At 26.4% G+C, this 22,963-nt stretch overlaps 2 protein-coding genes across 2 annotated transcripts; one reads left to right on the top strand and one right to left on the bottom strand.

Annotated features, from left to right (window-relative positions):
* Positions 1-11,436: 11,436 nt before the first annotated feature.
* Positions 11,437-12,030, top strand: DSM5745_03652 (uncharacterized protein; the record flags this gene model as incomplete). Its single annotated transcript, XM_026745668.1, has 2 exons — positions 11,437-11,778; positions 11,851-12,030. 2 exons carry the CDS (start codon positions 11,437-11,439, stop codon positions 12,028-12,030), a joined length of 522 nt encoding a protein of 173 aa, XP_026606534.1.
* Positions 12,031-14,038: 2,008 nt separating this feature from the next.
* DSM5745_03651 (uncharacterized protein) lies at positions 14,039-15,873 on the bottom strand (the record flags this gene model as incomplete). The annotated part of the gene is made up of 3 exons (XM_026745667.1): positions 14,039-14,580; positions 14,637-15,684; positions 15,754-15,873. The coding sequence occupies 3 exons, from the start codon at positions 15,871-15,873 to the stop codon at positions 14,039-14,041; spliced, it is 1,710 nt and encodes a 569-aa protein (XP_026606533.1).
* Positions 15,874-22,963: the final 7,090 nt, after the last annotated feature.

The raw sequence follows: 22,963 nt of genomic DNA, 5'->3' as shown, positions 1-22,963 counted from the left end.
ACCTTAATAAATTTAACTAAAAGGATTACTCAAAAATTATATATATTATAGCCTTTAATTCTTTTATATAGGTCTTGCCTAAAGGCTTTTAGCCTTTAAATAATTTTTTAAATAATTTTTATTTAAAAAGTAAGTAATATTTAAATATTTTTATATTTATACCTTTTATAATTACTTTTTAAATATTAGGGTAATCAAGTGTAAGGCATGCCTTTAATTTATTACTTAAATAATATTTAAAACTTAAGGTTTGTAAGCTAAGGTCCCTGGTTAAAGCTAATATTATATTAAGTTTTATATAATAATTTATAATAATAAGGTTTATTAAATTAAAGAAATACTTAAGGCATGCAATATAAGTAAAATTAATATTTTATAATAGCATAACCTAGGTACCTTAGGTATTACTTAATAATATAACCTAAATTAATATTAACCCTAATTATTTTTTTTTTTAAAAATAAATAAATTATTTATAATTTAGCGCTAAGCCATCTTAGGTAAATAATAAATTAATAATTTATTATATTAACTTATTATTATATTATAATATAATAAACTTTTTATTGTTACTATTTTTATTATTTATTATTTTTAGTTTAGAACCTTAAATAATATTTAATACTTTATTTAAAATATTTTACTATTTATTTATATTTAAAATAGTACTTAACTTTAAAATAACTTTTTTATTAGTTTGCCCTTAGTCTAGTTTTTTAAAAAATTTTCATTTTAAACCACTTTTATTATATAACTAGCTTATATAACTTTGTTTTGCTTTTCATTGATTTTTTATTTTATTTTTTTAATAATAATTAAATAAAACTACCCTTTTTTTAACGCCGCCTTATATTTAATAAATATAAAAGAATTAAGGTTTATACTATAATTAACTATAAATAATATTTTTTTATTTTAAAATTTTTAAACATTTTTTTAATATCCCATGTTTATATATAAAACTAAAGTTTCATAATAAATATTTTTTACCTATAATAGCCTATTTAAAGGTATTTAAATAATAGTATATTAGTATTAAAGTATACTAACTTAAATTCATTAAAATATATAACTTATTTTATTATTATTTTTTATTTTTTACCGTGCTGCTATAAGTAAGCTTTTTTTTTAATTAATATAATTATTTTAAAATATTAAACCCTAATAATATCTTTTATAGTATATTTTTTTTAATAAGTAATAATAATTTTCTTAGCGCTAGTTTATTCAGTATTTTAAATAAAAATATTTGAAATAGTAATAATAATAATACTAGTAATATTATGCCTTTTATAATTACTTTTTTATTTTTACTTTTTCTTACTTTTACTTCTACTATTTTTATTTTTTTGATTAAGGTAAGTTTTTTTTTATTTTTTTAAATAGCTGTTGGTATAAATAGCTAATAGCTTTTAAATATATTTTTATTATATAAAGGTAATTTTTCGCGATAATAAAAAAATCAAAAATAAAAATAATTAATAAATTTTTAATAATAATAATAAACTAGTAATATTTTTTTAAAAAAAATTATTATAGGCTTTATTATAAATATTTTTTTTGAGATTTTAGCTTGGCTTGTGTTTGCTACCACGCTAATAATAATAAATATAATTTTATTTTTATTTATATATATCATAATATTAATATTTTATAATACCTGCTTACTAGTATAAGCTTATGAAAATATATAATAATATTAAAAAGGTTTAACAAGCATGCTAAAAAATATAAGTAAAGCTTTTAATAAAGTATTTATAAATATTTACTTAATAACTTATACTAGGCTATTTTCTTCCTTATAAATAAGTTTTATAAAACTAATAAAAAGTTTTTAGTTAATTTTAATAAAAAATACTTAAAGATTTATAATAAAAATATATTAAATATAATTAAAATTTTTTATTATAATAATTTTAAATATTACTTTAAAAAGCTTTTATATTTTTATTTATACCTTTTTTTAAAAATTTATAGTTCTATTCATGCCCTTATAGCATGTAGCTAGCTTTTTTAAGTTAAGTAATTTTATATTATTTAATATTTTATTTATTTTTTATTTAAAAAAAAAAACTTTTTTTTCTTTTTAACATGCTTTTATAAATATAATTTATAGATTTTTCAGTAGCTTAGAGCTATTTAAGTTATAGTTTATTAAATTTTAAAATAATATAAAATAGAAAAAAAGCAACTATTGTTTTTAGGTTTTTAATATATAAGTTTAATATTATTTTTAAGGCTATAAGTAATTTAAAACCTATTAAAAGGCATTTGATTAATAATTATAGTTTATCACATCTTTAAACCTTTTAAAATATAAAAAAATAACTACTTTCCTAGTCCTTTAGATTTAATAATATAAAAATTTAATAAATAAAAAAATATCATTATTTTTTTTAAACCAGGGGTATTTTGGTGTTATTTTAATTAATTTATAATATTTTTTAAAGCCTTTTATACATGCTTAAGATTTCTAAGTGATTTATATAAATTTTTATAACTAGGCCAGCCTTTTTATTCAATTAAAAATTACTTTAATTTATAAACATGTTATTTAGTAAAAATTGCTTCAATTTTTTTATTTTTACTTGCTATGAATAAGTTTTATTTTAAGTTTTTTTTTTGTTTTTTTGTAGTTTTAGCTTGCTTGGTATAGGGCTTTAATAAAAATATATAAAATATTAAATAAATTTTTAATTAAATATAATAACTAGTAAGCCAGAGCTAATATATCTACTTTTTAATAAGTTTAATAATTTTAAAGGGACTATTAAACTTTTAGTTAAGTTTTTTACTTAGTGTATTATTTTAATATTATATAATAATAATAAAACAGTATTTTTTACCTTCAATTTAATAGGGGTATGTTTTTTATTATAATAAAAGGCTTACTTTTTTAAGCCTTATTTATATAATTTTATAATTTATCCCGCAAGTTTTATAATTAATAAAGTTTATTTTTTAATAAAAAATATAATATTTTTTTTATAATTTTTTAATAGAAAAATAATAGGTTTTTAGCCGCGCAAGGTTATTTAGGGTGTATACCTAGTTATATTATATTAAATATGACCTAGTAATTTTGCTAAAAATTTTAGTAAATATATAAATATATTTTAAGTATTTAATTTTATTATTGAATTTAATTATTTAACTATAAATAATATATAGTGCTAAGGTGTTTTTTAATTTATAATACTTAATGAAAGAATTATTAATAACCTAAAATGAATAATAAGTCTTAGGAACTAGGCTCCTAGGCGCCCTTATATTATATATTATTTTTTTAATAAATTTATTAGCTAGCTTTTTAATATTAACTTTCTAGGCAATAAAAATATATTTTACTTTTTTATTAAAATAATTTTTTATTACTAATACTATGTTATACACGCGGCCTTTGTATTTTAATAGAGGTAGGCTAATAATAAAGTTTATAAAAAAAATTTAATATATTCAAAACTAGTAAAAAGGTAAGCTAGCCTTGGGCTAGTTATTAGAAAGCCTTAAACTTTTAATATAAAAAAATATTTTTTAATATATTTTTGCTCTTTTTTATTAAAATTTTTTATTCAAACTTATATTTAAATATCTTAATAATATACCTGTAACTAAAATAGCTTATATAAAGATTATTATAATATACCCTTATAATTTTATACTATAATATAAATATAAAAAAATAGAAATACCCTTTTAATAAATTTTTTTTTTTGATATACTAGTTCTTTAAATAAAAGCCCTGCCCTATTTTAGTAAAAATTATTTTTTTAATTATTATTCAATATAGCTAGTATAAGTGTTTTTATATTAGGCTTTAAATAACTTTTATTAAAGGGGTTTTATAACTAATTTAATAAGTTTTTTTATAAGCTATTTTTATAGCCTGCAGCCTAAAATATATTTACCCTAAAAGTTAATATTTTTTTAATTTTTTTTAAAAGCATAGCTAGGCCCTCCAGCGCCTGTTTGATATTAGTTTAATTAAAAAATAGCTTTAATTTCTTTTATAAAATTAAAAGTAAACTAACTTAAGACTTTTTATTTTTTACTTAATAATTTGGTGTTTTAATAATATATTTACTAGATTAAACCTTCCTACCTTATACTTAATTTTAAATTTATAAGTTATTAATAGTTTTACTTAATAAGCTTAGTTTTAATTTAAAACTTTATTTTAAAAAAGTACCACAAGTTATTAGAATTATATTAAATATATATAAAATATATAAAGCCCTTTAGGTAGTATTACTATTTTTGAAAAACTTAATAATAAAAATAATTTATAATTATAAACCTTGTATTTTAGCTTTAAATTATAAAATTATTCAAAATAAAAGGTAACAGGGTATTACTACTTTACTTTTTTATTCAGTATTTTTTTTGATTTAACTACGTAATAATACTAGTTATAATAAAATTTAACATGTTTATAATAATAAAAATATTTTTTAAGTTAAAATATTATAATATTAAAGGCTAGATAAAAGTAAATTCAACCCTTTCAAAAGCTTTTCAAAGATTATTTAGTTATAAAAAGGGGCTATTTTTATGCCTTTTAATTATATTTTTTAAAGCTATATTATAAGGCAAGTTACTTTAATATATTTTTTAATAAAATATATAAAGTAATCTATAATTTTTGTTAAAAAAATATAACTTATCATATAATATTAACACTAGCTAATTAATAATTATTAAATTTTATACTAGGTTAATAAATACTTTACCCTAGCTAATAATAAAATAAAAAAGTTTATTTTTTAGTAAAAACTATACTTTAATAATTTTATATATAAATTATACTTTTATAATTATTTTAAAAATTTTTAAATATATTAAATATAGTTTTTTCAATTTTTAAAAAAAATTGAAATATTATTAAAATAAATTATATAAAAATTATTAAAAACCCTGCTTATTACTATATTAATATAAAATTAAAATATTATAAGTATATTATTTAAATTAAATAATATAACTATATACTTATAGTAGCTGTACTAGGTTTATAATATTTTTTTTTATTTTTTTTTACTTTATATAAATATAATGATACGCGTTATAAAGGTTAAGTTTAATAAAATATTATATATTTACTAACTAATTTATAAACTTATTAATATAAGGTAATAAATAATAATTTTTAAGTTATTATGTTTAAACCTTAATAATTAATATATAAATAAAAAAATTTATTTACTTTTTAAGAAAAAAAAACAGGCACTCCTACCAAACTTTAAAATAATTATATTTATCTTTTTAGTAATATTTTATTAAAAATACTTTTTTAAAATCAATAATTCATAATAAAAAAGGCTATAAATAGGCCTTTAAAAAGGCATTTTACCTTTTTTTTAAAAAAAAAACTTTATAACATACATTTTTATTTAAAAGTTAAAACACTTTTTTTTTAAAAAAAAGACTTTACTTTATTTAATATATTCAAAAATAGGACCCTAATTAATTTACCTTTAGTTTTTTTAATTTATATAAAACTAAGAGTACTAAACCCTTTTTCATTATTTTAATAAACTTTTTATTAATTTAATTTAAAAGTGTGGGGTATAATACTACTAACACTATTAATTAATAGTTAAAAAATATTTAAATTTATTTTAGTTATTTAAGGCTATTTAAGCATGGCTTAGTATTTATTATAAATAAAATTAATAATATAAAATACTATATTAAATATTTTTATTTTACTAATAAAATTATAAATCTATATTTTAGTCCTAACTTAGCTATAATATAAAGTAATTTTTTATTAATATATTAAACTTATTATAGTATTTAGTTTCTATTTATTCTAATCTTTTACTTTTTTAAAAATTAAATTAAAAAAAAATTGTACTAGCTCTAGTATTTAGCAAAGCTTTAAATTATTTATTTAAGTTATTTTTTAAACTTGTAAATCTACTAAAATAGGAAATATAGTAAGTTTACTTATATTAATTAAAATTAATAGCTTAGGGCCTAATAATTATTATATAGTTTTAATTAATTTTTTATTTACTTTTATTTTATTAAGTAATTTTTTATAAAATACCCTTTCGCGCTGTATATATAATAATAATTCTTTTAGGCAAGAGTTAATACTTAGCTTATACGAGCTTTTACTTATTAATTTTATTTTTAAAGCTATAATAATTTCTTTAACCTTCCTTTTTTAAGGGCTATTTAAATAAATTTTAATTTTTTTTATATACTTAAATATTTTTAATCTAGCTTTAGTGAATGCCTTTTACTAGATTTTTATTTTTTATAATAAGGGGGTTTTTATTATTTTTTTAACTATTATTTTCAGGTACTTTGCCCTTTTCGCGTGCTAAAATTAACTTATATTAAGTTATTTTTAAATTAATACCTTTAAAGGTAATTAGTTAATTTTTTTAATATATAAATATAGAGGATAGCCTTTTTATAAGTGCCTTAAAAAAGTTAAAAATTATTTTTTAAAATTTTATTAATTATACCTTAAATAATTAACTATTTTAATATTTATTCATAAAGCGCTTTATTTTTTAACTCACTTAATTTTTTTAGGTTAATTTATTAATATATAAACTTTTTAAATATTACCTAGGTAAGTAACTTAGTAAGTAAATTTACTTTATATATTATTTTCATTATATATTTTTTAAACTTTATTTATTAAATATATAACTTTACTCACTTTAGTGCTATATTATATAAAAGCTTTATTAAATATATTCCTAAATTTATTAAAAAAATATTTTTAGTTTCATTAAGTCCTTACTATTAAGAATTTTAATATTTAGGGGTTTTCATTTTTTTAGCCTAGGGTTACTTTATAATAATTATTATATTAATATTTTAATAATTTTATTTTTAATAAATATTTAAGGTTATTTATATGCTTAGTCTTAATTAAGTAGTGTTTTACTTATAGTGCTATTATTATTATTTTAGCTTAATAAATTAAATAGCTTTTTTAAATTTCTGGTGGGTAAAAATAGCTTATTTAGTTTTTAATACTTTTTAATTTACTAAGCTATTTACTTGCCCTTATCAAGCTCTAGTTTTAATAATATATTTTATTATAATATTATAATAAATAGCCTAGCTATAAGTATTCCTTAAATAATATTCTTAATTAAAATAATATTTATTATAATATACTAGGGGTTAATACACTACATAAAATTTTTAAAAAGGTAAAATAATAAAAAAAAATTTAGGCCTTACGTATTAAAAGGGGTAAGTTATTTAGTTTATTATTTAAGTTAATAACTTTAATAATAAGAGTATAATTAAATATTAATAATATAAATTTAAGTAAAAAAAGTAGTTTTAAAATTTTTATACCTAAGTTTATATTTTAGGGACCTTAAGTAAAATAGCCTTTATTTATTTTTATTTATTTAAATATTTAATTTAAAGTACTATATAAATAATATTTCAAAATTAATAAAAAAGTAATTTTAATTATAAGGGCGCCCTAGTACTTAAATAATTTTTATTAATAATAATAAAGCTTAGTAAAGTATTTTAACTAATAAAAATAAAATATTTAAAATCTTAATAAATTTAATTAAAAAAGTTACTTAAAAAACTATATATATTATAGCCTTTAATTCTTTTATATAAGCCTTATTTAAAGGCCTTAACCCTTTGAATAATTTTTTAAGTTATTTTTATTTAAAAAATAAATAATATTTAAATATTTTAATATTTATACTTTTTATAATTATTTTTAAATTATTAAGGTAATTTAGTGCAGGGCATGCCTTTAATTTATTATTTAAATAATATTTAAAACCTAAGGCCCCTAAGCTAAGGTCCCTAGTTAAAGCTAATATTATATTAAGTTTTATATAATAATTTATAATAATAATGTTTATTAAAGTAAATAAATGCTTAAAATATCCTATACTAGTAATATTAATACTTTATAATGGCGTGACCTAGGTGCCTTAGGCATTGCTTAATAGCATAACCCGGATTAATGTTAGCCCTGACAATATTTGGTAATAATACACTAGGGCATTTTTAAGTATTAAAAATAATTATAAATAGTTATAAATAAACTTAGGTATAGCTAAAAATCTTTTTAAATTTTTCTAATGCTAATAGGTGTAATTGGGCTACAAGTAAAATAAAGACAAGTAAATAAAATAACCGCAGTTATTATAGAAAATATAGAATTTATATTTGCTTTAGCGTTAGCAAGGCCTTTTTAAAAAATATAAAACTTTATATGGGCTTGCTACCTAATTTTTTATTAAAATATTATTTACTAGCCCCTGGGATGAAATTTATTACCTAGTTATTATATAAAATAAAAAGTTTTTTAAAAAAAGTAATTGAAACTATAAGACATGTTTATATATTATACTAAGCTTAAAAAAATATAAATTATTATAATAAAAAAGTATTCTATATTTAAAATAGGAATTAATTACTAATTTTTTAAGTTAAAGTTTTATATTAAACTTAATATTTTATATATTATATAACTAACCTCTATCTTAGCGTGTGGTTAGATTAGCACTAAAGTTTCTTTATTAGGCAGCCTTAGGCTGCTAGATTATGTTATTATAACACTATATAATAATAATACTATAGCAGTGATAACATATTATAACTAAAATACTTATATATAATTATATAAAGGGTAGGAAGTATTAATATTAGTATATTAATAAAAAGGTATTTCAATTTTATAATACTCTTAATATTACCCTAGTTATTAATAAGCTATAAAATATTTTTAATACTATTAATATTATACATGTGGGAGCAAATAATTTATATGTTTATAAAAATATTACTATTTTAAAAATAGCTTATAATATATTTAAAGTAGGTATTATAAAAATTATTATAGCTAATGATATATAAATAACTAACTTTAAGGGTTTAGTTATATTTTTATTTAACACTACTTTGTAGGCCAATACCCCTTTTAATAAGAATAATAATATTTTATATACGTTAATCTTTGCTTTACAATACCATCATATTTTAGTTTATTAACTTATTATGGCTATTTTTATTGAAAGTTTTAACTTACTTTTTACTATTACTTTAATACCTATATTTTGTTATGCTAGCGCGGCTTTAGCTACTAAGTATATATTTATATATTTTAATTTACCTTATATTATATTACTAACCCCTTTATAAATTTTTATTATTTTTAATACAGGGCTTGCTGGGCTTTAGCGCGATTAAAAGTTTTTATTAAAGTAGTACTTATATTTAATATGGGGGTTAGTGCCCTAGTAGGCTTGGTAGTAATTTTATATATTTTAGGTCTTGTATACCGCGTGGTTTAGTTGCTTGTTTAAGTTTTTTTTTTATTAAAAGGCCCTGCGGGCGCTGCTAATCCGTAAAAATAAATTCTTTTTATAATTCTGCGTAGGTTATAGGTGTAAATATTGATAATTAATATTTTTTTACTTTATATAATTTATTTTTATAAGTTTTTTTTTTAAAAAAATTCCTAGATACCGCGGTTTTAGCTATAAAGGTTTTTAGTTTTTAAATATTATTTTTTATATTATTTTACTCTTGCTATTCTATAATGGATTATACCTTACTCTTAAATTTATAAATATTAAGAATTTTTTAACAAAATATTCTTTCTTATTGGTTACTAGTATAAGGCTAATATTTAGTGCTTAGCATAGGTTACTATAATAAAGTTTTAAAAATATAATATAAGAAATATTATATAATTAATATGTATTTAATAAGAGTAGTAGTTTATAAAACTATTTTTCCTATTTTATAATTACTAAAGAAGGCTAATAAGTATCTTACTTTATTTATAGTTCAGCCTTGTAAAGTTAAGTTTTTTATATCAAGTATAATATAATCAATAACTTTGAAGTTTATTTTCTTACATTTTTTCTTGTATTAAATAGCTATTACCTTTTTTTGATTTTCGCATCTATTTTTTAGGATTATATAATTTTTTTAGTTTAAATTACTTTAAAATATTTTTGTTAATAACAAAAACTAGTTTTATAATTATTTATTTTCATAAATTTATTACTACTAGGTAGTTTGGCGGAGGTAGCCTTATTTTATTATATTTAAACATTAATTTTATTTAAATATATAAAGAATATTTTTTTTAAATTTTTACATATAGCTGGTGAACCAGCCACTTAATAATATAAACTCATACTTAAATTTTCTATTTATAAATTAAATTCATATCTAAATAAAGTATATATTAAAAATTTTATTATATATTTATTTTAATGTATTATTACTTTGTAACAAGTATATTTAGTTATATATTAAAATATATTAGTTGAAAATAAAAAAAAACATTAAAGTTTAACATATATTTATCTAATATATTGTCTAAAATAATTTTTAATAAATTTTTAATTTGAAATAATATATAATATATTCTTAATAAGTAATTATATTTTATTAATATTTTCCTATGTTTATTATATATATAAATTTTAAAAAAATATTATAATATTATAATTACTTATTATACTATTATAATACTATTCTAAATCACGTGGTTATAATAAGACTATACTAACTCCACCATATTCCCAAACCAGCCAACGGCGGGATGGTGATACAGTTCCAAGGATCCGGTGTGTTGGATCTTGCGGAGAGCTGGACGTGCATGTTGCCTCTGTTTGACTGCCATGGCACCTCGCTATTTCTCGGAATTAACTTAGCTGGTAGCTTTTACGAGCGTGTGGTTGTTTGATATCAATAAACAGTAATTGGAATAGGATTCGTGCAAAGCAGAGACTATTAATCTGGATCGGCAAATTAGTGGTCAGTACGCCCTGCGGTCACTTGGTCATAATTCAATAACTTAACATTGCTTTTGTGTGAGTACACATGACAGACGCTAACATTTAACCGCGGGACGTGAGATATCCACGCTGCCTACCATACTGGGCGAGAGTAAGTACCGCTAGACTTCCACCGAGGAGATCCATGCCGTCATACAGGCTCGTACATGGGTTCCAAACCCGCCGACTCCTATTGGAATGCTCGGGTTAACTTCACATTGCTTTTGTGTGAGTACGCATGACAGACGCTAACATTTAACCGCGGGATGTAAGATATCCACGCTGCCTACCATACTGGGCGAGAGTAAGTACCGCTAGACTTCCACCGAGGAGATCCATGCCGTCGTACAGACTCGTACATGGGTTCCAAAGCCGCCGACTCCTGTCGGAATGCTCGGGTCAGCAGCTGTAAAGTTAATGGAATAAAGCCACTAGACACGAATCTTGGAAAGGCTGCTCCGAGCATTGCGCTTGGATGCCGAGAATCCTAGCAGTATATTTTGGAATACTGGATATAAAGGAGAACGCACCCAGCACATCTGTTAGAAGAATCTGACTCCCCGCACCTCCCGTGTTGGAAATCCATTAACCCATCATCTTGCAACACCCACCTACCATCCCTACTGCAGCCATGCGTCCCTCCCTTCTCCCCACTGCCCTTGCCGCCTCCCTGGCTCCCATGTGCCTTGCCCAGTTCCCGATAACCGCAATCTCCAACGGCTCGACCGGGTTCATCTACCCGGACAACGATTATCTCTGCATTGGTAACGCCCGGGGAGAGGTAGCACTTGTGAACGCACCGCTGCGCTGTGCAAGCTTCACAGCCGACGAGAACGGGTGCCTGACGGCTCTTATTGAGCCCTGGGAACCGGAGTTTGGCTCCCATGCTGTTGTTGTTGACCCCGACGCACCACATCGGCTTAGGTATGCCGATGGGTGTGCTTCCGGTGCGGGGTGGGCGGCCTTCGGCGACGTGAGTCTTCCCACTATCGAATCCTGTGTCTGTATTCGTTGTCCTGGACTAACAAGCGTTGTATTCCTGCAGGAATCGAGCCTAGATGGCGTTGTCTACGCCGGCCTTGTCTGGTTCACCGAGCAGGGTGGGGAGCGCCGCGTTGCCTACGGCCCGTCGTGGTCGGTTGTCAATGAGAACGGTGCCCAGTTTCTCCAGGGTGATCCTGTGGACGGTGAGGCCGGCGTTACTTTGGAGCTGAGGGGTTCATAGTATTATGCTGAAGCTTCCTTTTGTTGAGATATGGGCCTTTTGAAGTCGTTGGGTTGCCGTCAACGGCAAATCTCTACTACAACCGTTCGCCCTGTTTGGAAGTTGGGAATTCAACATTGCCACTCCAGGAAGGGTATTCCACAGAAAGGCCATTGGCTAAGATTGCCTTTATGTATTTAACTGCGGTAGCCTCCCATCTTGTTGAAATATTGCTGTTTGGATAGCTTCATGTTTAAAAATATGGTTTATCCGTTGATCTCATCTCTCTCTGTCTGACTCACTGGACCCCTAGACTACGAAACCTCACCAGGCAAAGGCCTGCTATTTATAATCCAGATAGCGTCTACAATGCTCTCGTGTACTGCGGGCATGCTCTAGCGCCGAAACTTCAACACAAACCCCTTGACTTGTGCAGGATGACCTACCCAATTCAGGGCAGAAACCCACCAGACTGGAAGAATTTGGGAAATGAAAATCTAGGTCCATCACCAGCCATAAGAGCCTATAAAGCAGAAGGCGCGGCGATATCAGTCAGAATATTTCCATGCTCTAGTCATTCCTCACCACGCAACCCTTCCAGCTACTGAAAACCATGCGCCCTTCATTCTCTCTGCTGCCCTCGCCTTCCTCGCCCCCGTGTGCATCGTTTAACGCAACCAATAAACTCCCACATAGCATAAGCAAAGTAATCTACAGCCACAGCGGTAGAAACTACATCTATGCGCGGCAATCTTATTCAGGCTGGTTAGCCCAACAAGTGTGCTTCATAGCCAACAGCTACGCGGGCGGGTGTCGAAGGGCTCCAACCTTGGCAGACAAATCCTCTTGCCTTTATCAGGGTTCTTCCACTATGCTTCACTTACTTTGGCTAGTGCTGGGATATAAAACTTGTTAGAAAAGCTGGAATATATAAATTTTATAAAGCATTCACGCGACCATACAATCTTGTTACTTCCATTGCTATATATAAATATTATAAGTATTTTATGCATTTTTGTAGTCAAAGTTGGGGTTGGATTGTATGTCCATCTGGACATAGGGAGTACTCACAGTTCTTATTCTGAGTGGCCTTCATACAATTTGTACCCAGTATCACCCTTTATACTTTCTGCATGGTACCATGTACGTGCCTGGTGGGAGTGGCCGAGTGGGCGGTCACAGGGGCCTTATATACTAAGGCCGTGGGTTCGAATCCCACTCCTACCAACAAACAAACTCCCACGTTGAAATTTGGCCTTTTTATATAAAGAGGCCTTGATAACTACGCTCCCCCCGGAGCCACGACCTCCAGCCCCCCCCCCTAGGGGCTTTTACACCTTCGCGCCTTCTTACCCGCTACCCTAAGCCCTAAGAAGGCCTTGAACCACCAAGTCTTTCTCGGTTAGGAAGACATAACCTCCGCGCCTTATTAAAGGCCTCGAAATCCGCGCTCCCCCTGAGCCTCGACAAACAGTGCAAACGGCCATACGTAGGGACGGTTGCACATAACAACCCACGAGAATTCGCGAGTGGCTATCTGGGCAATGGATATTGTTAAGGGAACTTAGAATTAGGGGAACTTTGGCCTGTATCTATATCTATCCTAGCGTCAGCCCGCCTCCATACCCCAAGGGAGGTTGGGAAAGGGTGTCAAACCAGCCTTAGTACCCCCGAGGCGTTAAATATCACTACTACTACTACTACTACTACTACCATGTACGTGCTGCGGATCCGGTGTATGAATTAGAGATGCATAGGGTTGCCATGGTGCCTTTCTTGTTACTGGATCCTACCTATGTATACTTGATGATGGAGCCCTCTCTTCGCTCAGGTACAGATGCCATGTGTCGCTAATGCAGCTATTGAATGCTCATTGAGTCTAAAGGGCGGAAGCACACAATCACACATAGACTTCAACGTGCATTTTTTAAAACCACCAATAATCTTAGCACACAAAAGTCCTGCTCTATCATAACCAAAACGCCGCCATAAAAAAGATCATCCTTGTCCACATCCAATGCAACAGACATTAAAGGTACTTAACAGCAACATGCCCATCCATCAAACTACCCAAATCCTCAATAAACACACTCGCAACCACAGCCGCTACCCCAAACCCAATGGAGATAAACCACACCCTCTCAAACGCAAGCCTAAACGCCTCCACAATTGCCGGCCGGATGATGGCCACCTGCTCCGGGCTCACCTGGTCCGCAACCGTCCCAATCCACTCCTTCCACGGCGTCGTCACAAGCGTCTCCATCATCGGCGCCAGGAGCTCGAAGTTATAGAATTTTGCTTCCAGCGCAGCAGGCACGACGTGGCTGTACGTGTTCTTCACCAATGCAACCGTGAACTGGTTGAAGAATATACTTGTCCCAATGACCTGCCCCACAGCGCGGAGGCACGCCGTTAGACAGGTTGCTGTTGCGAGGAGATCATCTGGGCAGATGACTGTCACGATGATCTGGTTGGGGACGAGGACGCCGCCGATGCCGAGGAGGCTGAAGATCAACGGCGCCCAGGCGGTGTTGATGTCGGAGGTTTTTATGGCGGCCATGCAGCCGATTCCTGTTCACGTCAGCGGTCTTAACCTTGGTTATTTGGGAAGGACACAGCGGGCGTACCGATAACCTGTACAACGCAGAAGGCCGTCATGATGAGCCGCAGGTGGCTCTTGAACGCCGAAATCAAAATGGCAGAGATGATTGCGCCGCCGACGATACAGAACCCGTATGGCATTGTGCGGACGCCCAGCTCGACCTGGTCCGAGTCGTACACGCTCACGGCCTCCAAGACCCAGAAGATCAGCAGCGCGACGTAGTTGATGCCCGCCAGCAGGATGACGACCATGAGCGCGGTGAATGTCCTCGGGTGTCGGAGTAATGTCGACGGGAACATAGGGTACGCCGCGAAGAACTTCTCGTACGCGAAGAACGCGAGAAGCAATGCGATGCCTAGTGTCAGGAACGCAATGACCTTCCCGTCGTTCCAGGGATACTGCTGCCCGCCCCAGTTGAGCGCGATGAGAAGGAAGACTAGCCCGCCTGTCATGATCAGCCCGCCGATAAAGTCTATCCGCTTGACCTTCTCTATCCACGTTAAACCGGCGGTGTTCTCCCGCGCAGGCGGGTTATAGAACCACCAGATAACACCCGCCGTCAGGAAGTTCCACACCGCAATCAGACACGCACAGTACCGCCAGTTGTGCTGCGCTATCAAAGCCCCATACAGACTGCCCGGCGCGAAGGGGAGGAAACTCGCTACCACAATGGCGATGTAGTACCCGCGGTACTGAGTGGGCACAATCTCCGCAATGGCCGCAATAGCCATGAGTTCCTGGATCGCCATCCCAATCCCATTGAATATCTGGCCAGCGAGATACCCTCCTGCCGTGGGACTCGCGGCGCAAAGAATCATGCCGAACATGGCGGAGAGGATGCCGGCGATCGTGATTGTTTTGCGGCCGAAGAGGTCGGCTAGTGAGCCTGCGAATGGGGCGATTACACCGGTTGCAATCTGCTGCGTGCATGTGAACCAGAAGAGGAGGTTTGAGGCGCCGAAGGAGGCGGAGACGAGGGGGAAGATGGAGGCGAAGAGGAGAGGCTGGATTTGCGAGCCGACGAACGACATGCCAAAGCCGGCGAGGACGCCGATGAATTGGATGTTTGTGAGCTGGTTTATTCATGCTTGTTAGGCTTCCTTTGTTTGATGAATGAGAGCGATGGATATGGTGTGGTGTACCTTCGGTCGCTGACCATAACTAATCTCGCCATCCTCGGCCGTATGCGTGCGGTTGATGCTGCCCTCCTCGCTCGCGCATTGCATCTGCACCTGCGTCTCTTCTGTCTTGTCGGTGCCCATTTTGCCTATGTCGCGCAGCGGAAAAGGCTAGGTAAGTGAGCAGAGTGGTTAGACGAGACGAGCTCGAGCCCGGGGTTCAGGCTCGGATTTTATTTAAGTATATCACGCGGTGAAAAAATTAGACATGGGGTAAAACAACCAATTGTTCCAGTTGCAGCGTCCCAAACATGGCTCGTTCCATGTAGTTTTGGTTCGCAGCGCTTGCCCAGTTCGTGCTTGATCCGCGGCACAGTGTGCCCTGTGCGTCGATCCCTCGGTCTCTACCGAGATATCAAACATTTGGCTGCTGTTCCACGCTGAGTCTAAAACACTCCGATCCAGTCCTCGGTTGGGGTTTTTGCATGGATCTGAAACAGGTGGGCTTATCATAATTCTACGATCCGGCCCCTGCGTCAATTTGTGTTGAACCAGTCCACGCAGTGTGTATCATGTTTGCATCATATCAGCAGGGACCGAGAAGTGCCGCGTCCTCGGTTTAAAAATAGTAAAGGATATACTGTACTCTGCGCAAGACCTAAAGCTTGGACCTAAAACGCGTTAGATTTGTACGTACTACGTACGTGGGGTAGGTTGTGCCCTCTACCTACGCCGGCTTCAATTGGATGCGGAATGGCACACAGCAAACGTCCGGGGTATACAATCGACGAAAGTCCATTGGAACCTTAGGTATCGGTCAGTAGTACTTCAAGCACGTATGGATTATGCTTGAACATCTTTCAAGCCATGCCCCGTCCTCCATGCCCTTGCTGGAAGTGGGTGCCTGAGGCCACCGGCGGCCTTAGGCCTCCGGTGGAGGAAGGTTCTTCTGGCCTGAATGGCTACTATAAAACTTTTTATTTATCCCTAGAATATCTAGCTTAGTAAACTATGTAATATAAAAGACTTTTATATATAATAATTATTTATTTTTTTTAATAAGTTATAAGCCCGGGTTTACTTAACTTATATACTTAATTAAAAGTTTTTTTTTTAAGTTAACCTATACTAATTAAATACATGGTATTTTTTTATTTTATTATTTAACTTTATTATTTTTAACTTTACTAGTTATTATAATAATTAAAAAGCTTTATACTTAGGGCAAGGCCTTTATTATAAAAGTATAAATATTATAGCTTTATTTTTTTTTATTTTAAATTTTTTATTTTTTTTTACCTTTTTAATTAGCTTTTAATTTTATAAACACCTGCTTTTTAGGGCCACACGCATTTAATTTTTTAATAAAAATAAGTTTCCCTTAGTGGCTAAAAAGTTTTAAAACCTTTAAAGGTAGTATAACACCTTTAGGTTTTTTAATTTAAATTTTAACTTTAATTACTTTTTAAAAATTTAAACTAATTTTTAAATATTTAACTAGCTATTTTTAATTACTAGTTTTTTTTTTTTATAACTATTCTAGCATAGGCTTTAGCCTATTTAACTTTAATTTTATTATAGTAACTTTTTAGGGCTTATTATTCTTAATTATTTTAGGTTTTTAATTCCTAAGTACTTTAATTCCTAGCTCCTAAACTACTTTGATTTTTTTGTTATTTAGTTTTTTTATATTTAGTTTTTTTATATCTAGTTTTCCTACACCAAGCTAAGATAAAAAAATAACCTTAATTAAAGTAAAGAATATCCTAGTTTTAATATTAAAAAACTAGTAAGTTAAATAAAACTAGCAAGTATTTTTAAAGTTTTAAAAGGCTAGTTATAACTATTTTTTAAAGTAGCTAAATTAAAGGCACCTTATAAAAACCCTTACTAATTTTTTTTTATTATACTAGCTTTAGTAGGTAAAGATATTAAAACCTTTAGTTAATAATTTATTATAAGCTAAGCTAAAAATATAAGTATTAATAATAAAGTTTTAATTATTACTATACTTTTTATATAATCTCCTGCTTAGCTTATTACTAAGGCTATTACTAAGCTTATACCCCTGGTAAACTATAATAAGGCTAAAATTTAATAATAAAACTAAAATTATACCATGGCTTTAATTTTTAGTTATTTAAGTTTTAATTTATAAAATTTTTTTATTAATAAATAAATAGTTTATAAGCTGCTTAACAAGATTAAAAGCTATTTTAAACTTAATATTAATATTATAATTTTTAAAGCCTGGGCTAACTTAATATCCCTATTTTATAATAAAAGTATTTTTAACCTTAGTAAAAAACTTAAAAAAAATTTAGCAGGAATTTACCTATATTAATATTATTTTTTTAGCTAAACTTATTATTACTATCTTTTACCAAGCCCTAGGTAATTAATTTAATTATTTTAAGGCTATATATTTTAATAACCATGTTATTAAATACCTTTTAAAAAATATTATTATATTAATTACCTTTTTAAATAACTTTATAATTACTACTAAGTTTATTAAATTAAACTAAAATTAGGGCACCGGCACCCTAATACTTTTTTTTAATAAAATATTTATAAAGCTTAATATAAAATGCTATAAAAATTATTTTAATATTATTTAAATATATAAAAATAAGGGTATTATAAATATTACCACATGCTATTATTTTTATTATAACATGCTATTTTATAATTAAAAAATCTATTATTAACTTTATTTTAAGCTTAAAACTATTTAAAAAAACTTTTAGGGTAGCAAGGGCGCTAAGCACCCCTAAAAAAATTTTAAATTTAAAAAAAATATAAAGCTTATGCTTAAGCTAGTGCTTATAACTTAAATTAACTTTAATTTTAAATAAAAAATTACTTAAAATAGTTTTATTTAATAAATTACCTTAAATAATAACTATATATAATATATTACTTATAATTACTTTTTATTTTAAAATCTTAAGCCTTATACTAGCCTTAATATTAAAAATATTAATTTTAAAGTTTTTAATATTTAAGGTATTAATATTATTAAAATTTTTTATTATATTAATAGCTAGCTTAAAATCCTGGCTTTAAATAATATTTTATATTACTTAAATATATTTTTTATATTAATTTTTATTTTTTAGCTATTAAATAAGCGCTGCTTAGTTAGCTTTAACTAGTAAAATATAAAAGTTAAAAAGTTATAAAATATTAATATTATTATCTTATATAATTATAAATTAGCCTAGTACATGGCTACTAAAGTTTATAAAGTGTTTTTTTTAATTTTTACTAGGGCTTAGTAATGCCGGCCATTTTAATACTAGTAATTTTTATTTTTTAAAATAAATTTTTTTAGCTTTAATATTAATAAATAGGCTATATTTTTAAAAATTAGCTTAATAAAATAAAAAAGGTAGTTTATAGCATGCATATACCCAAGGGCTATATTTATAAATTTTATATTATTATATATTAGTAGGCTAAGCCTTATAAAGGTATTATAATACTTATTAATTAATTATTTAAATTATTTTATATAAATATTTTCAGCCTATATTTACTTTTATTTAATAAAAAGGTATATATTAACTTTATTATAAATAATAAATCTTACTGCTACTAGGTTATAATACTAGCTAATAAAAATAAATTTATTACCTAGGCTTTTTTTATTATTTACTAATATAATATACCTAAGCTCCTGCTACGCCGCGTACACTATAATTAAAAAAAAAGAATATTTATAACTTATAATACCTTATTTATAGCTTTAAAGTTATTATAAAAACCTTTAATATAAACTAGTATAAATAAAATAGCTATGTTAAAGTACTTATTAATAAGCTATTTAGCCTTATATAATTTATACTACATGATACTAAAGCCTTAGTTAACATGTGGTTTAAGTTTTATAAAAATACTAGTTATTTATATAATTAAACTTTATATTTTATATTAAATAATATTATATTATTTAAAGCCTAATATAACTATTAATTAAATATTTTTTATATTTATATTTTTTAGTTTAAGGTCTATGTTTTAAACCCACTAAAAAAGTAAAAAAAGCTTTATAAAAATAGTAAAACAAAAGATTAAAAGGCTAGTTAGCTTTAATAAAAAAATAAATAAGTTATACTAGGTTTTTTTTAAATAAGAGCCACATAGTTTTAGTATATAATATTAATATTATTAAAAATTATTATATTAAGCTAAATTTTTTAAAAGTAACTACTTTAGCGTTTTTAAAAACCTTTATTTTTAAGGCTTTAGTGCCTTTAGGAACCTTTATCCCCAAGGCTTTACCTTTTTTAAGGATTTTTATTTTTAAGGCCTTATTTTTAAGCCCTTTAGGGATTTTTATTCTTAAAACACTGCCTAAAGCTTTAAAACCTTTAAAAATCTTTATTTTTAAGGCACCTAAAGCTCTAGCTTTTTTAAAAATCTTTATTTTTAAAAACTTACTAGCTAACACTAACCTAGATACTAAAGGGAACCTTAAAAATAAATTTTTAAAAAGCCTAGTTTTTAAAAATCTTTTTAGGTATGTAAATCCTAAGAATCTAGTAGTAAACGCTATTAATTTAATTATTAAAATTAATATATTTTTAAAAAACTTAAATTTTAGCTTTTATAATATTAACTTAATATATTATACATGCGCCTAGGCTACTATTAATTTTAAAAAGGCTTTTTAAATTTTAAATAAGCTAGCTTATTTATTTTATCCTTAAAATATTATTAAAGCCATGTAAAATAAGATTACCTTAATTAATAAATTTTATTTAAATAACTTTTAAATACTAGTTAATAAGCCTAGCTTAAATAATATTTTAATACTAGCTATAATATTTTATAAATAAATTTTTAAAAAAAAATAAATTAATAGTTTAGCAAGCTAAGGCTAAAGGTAAATAAAATAAGTAATTTAAAAGTATATAAAAAAAATATAATTTTTTAATGAAAAATAAAACCTGGGATCTTGTTAACTTGCCTTTTAAAAAATACTTATTTTTTAATAAATAGGTTTTAAAAGTTAAAAAAAAAACTAAAAAACTAAATTCTTTATTATAAAGCTTATTAGGTAGTTTATAGTTTTAAGTAAGTTTATAGGCTTAATTATTATAAAATTTTTACTAAAGTAATAAAGCTAATAAGCTATAAGCTTTTTTTTATTATTACTACCGCGCTAGACCTTAAAATTAAGTAAATAAATATAAAAATAGCTTTTTTATATAAAAATATTAATATTATAATTTTTATTAAATAGCCTTACTTTTTTATTAATAGCTTTAAGCATGTTTACTAGCTTTAAAAGGCTTTTTATAGCCTAAAATAAGCACTATGTATTTAATATTAATTATTTATAGATTTTTTAGCTATGTTAGGCTTTTATTTTATTTATTTAAACTTAGGAGTCTTTACTAATAGTAAGATTTTTATTACTATATATATAAATAATTTCTTGCTAGTTAGTAAAAATAAAGCCTAAATTTAAAAAATTAAAAATATTTTAAGCAAGCGCTTTAAAATATTTAATTTTAGCTTTTATTATTATTATTTTAGTATAAAAGTTTACTAGGATTAGGTTAACTAAATACTTTAACTTTTTTAGCTTGGCTATATAAATAAGATTTTTTATTAATTTAGTATAAATAATTTTAAAATTTATAATATATTAATAAATCCTTATTTAAAGCTAGAGCCCGCTTTTAAAAAGTATATAACTTTAATAAATATTTTAAAGTAGTACTAAAGCGTTATTAGGTTTTTAATATATTTTATATTAAGAACTTAGGTTAATATTACCTACCCTATGTTTATTTTAAGCCGCTTTTTTATTAAACCTATAAAAAAATATATAGTAATTATTAAGCACATGTTTTACTACCTTTAGGGCTTTATAAATTATAAACTAGTATTTTTTAAAAATTTTTAACTATTAATTAACTATATTAATATTAATTAGGGTGGTAACTTAAAAATATACTATTTTATTTTTAAATATATATTTTATATAAGTTTTATAATTATTAGCTAGTTTTTTAAGTGTTAGCCCACCATGGCTTTATTTTTTTTATAAAGCTAAGTATATAAAAAAATATAAATTATTAAAAAGGCTATTTAGCTTTATTACTTGCTAGGGAAGCTTATAAATACTTAAAAAGTAAATCCTATTATTATTATAATTTATAGGAATAATAAAAATATTATAGCACTAGCTAGTAATCCCTAGTTTTATGCCTAAAGTAAATATATTAATATTTAGCACTATTTTATCCGGGAAAAAAAGGTTAAAAATGTTATTAATATTTAGTTTATTCCTATTAAAAAATAAATAGTAAATAGCCTTATTAAGCTACTAGGGCTTAAAGTATTTAAATACTTTAAAGTTTTATTAAAAAAAATTTTTAAGCTTATGTAAGTGGGTTTTCTAGTAGTTTTTATATTAAAATTAGCCTTTTTTATATTAAACTTATAATAACTTATGTATTATAAAATTATATTTAATTATTTTTATTTTTAACTTATTATTATTTTATTCTTATTTTTAAAAATTAACCTTATAGTAAAAATAGTATAATATTACCTTATTTTAAAATCTTACCTTAATTTTATATAATACTTTAATTATAATATTAAAAGTTAATATATTTTTAGCTTAATTTAATAAAATTCTTAGTGCTTTTTATATTTACCCGCGGGAGATTTTATTTTTAAATATTAAAATATAGGCTTACTAGCGTGGCCGGCTTATTAATTATTTTAATTAAAATTTTTATTTAGTATTTTTTAGGCTTTAAAGCACGGCTGTATCACGTGGCTAGTAGCCTTTAAAATTTTAAAACTTTTTTAAATTAAGTAGCTAAATAATATTATTAGCTTTTAGTATATATAGGCTATTATAGTAATTTTATTTTTTAATAAAAAAAATATTATTATTTAAAACTATAATTTTTATTATAATTCCACTAGCCTACGCCTTAAGGACTTTATATTTAAGGCTTTATTATATTTATTATAGTTACTAGGCTAATATTATACCCTTTAAAATATATAATATTATACTAGTATTAAATTTTTTAAAAAAAATTAATACCTAAAATATATATTTTAATAAATTTAATATACTATTATACTAGGTAATTTACCCTATATTAAGAATTAAAATCCCTAAATAAATTATTATATACTAGTTTATTACTACTAGTTAATAATATTTTTTATATAAACTAGGCCTTGTTTTACCCCT

The sequence above is a fragment of the Aspergillus mulundensis genome (genome assembly GCF_003369625.1).
Source record: "Aspergillus mulundensis strain DSM 5745 chromosome Unknown scaffold_2, whole genome shotgun sequence".
NCBI classification, from domain to species: Eukaryota; Fungi; Ascomycota; class Eurotiomycetes; order Eurotiales; family Aspergillaceae; genus Aspergillus; species Aspergillus mulundensis.
The sequence above is the reverse complement of the archived record's forward strand: the minus strand, read 5'-3'. Positions and strand labels throughout refer to the sequence as shown.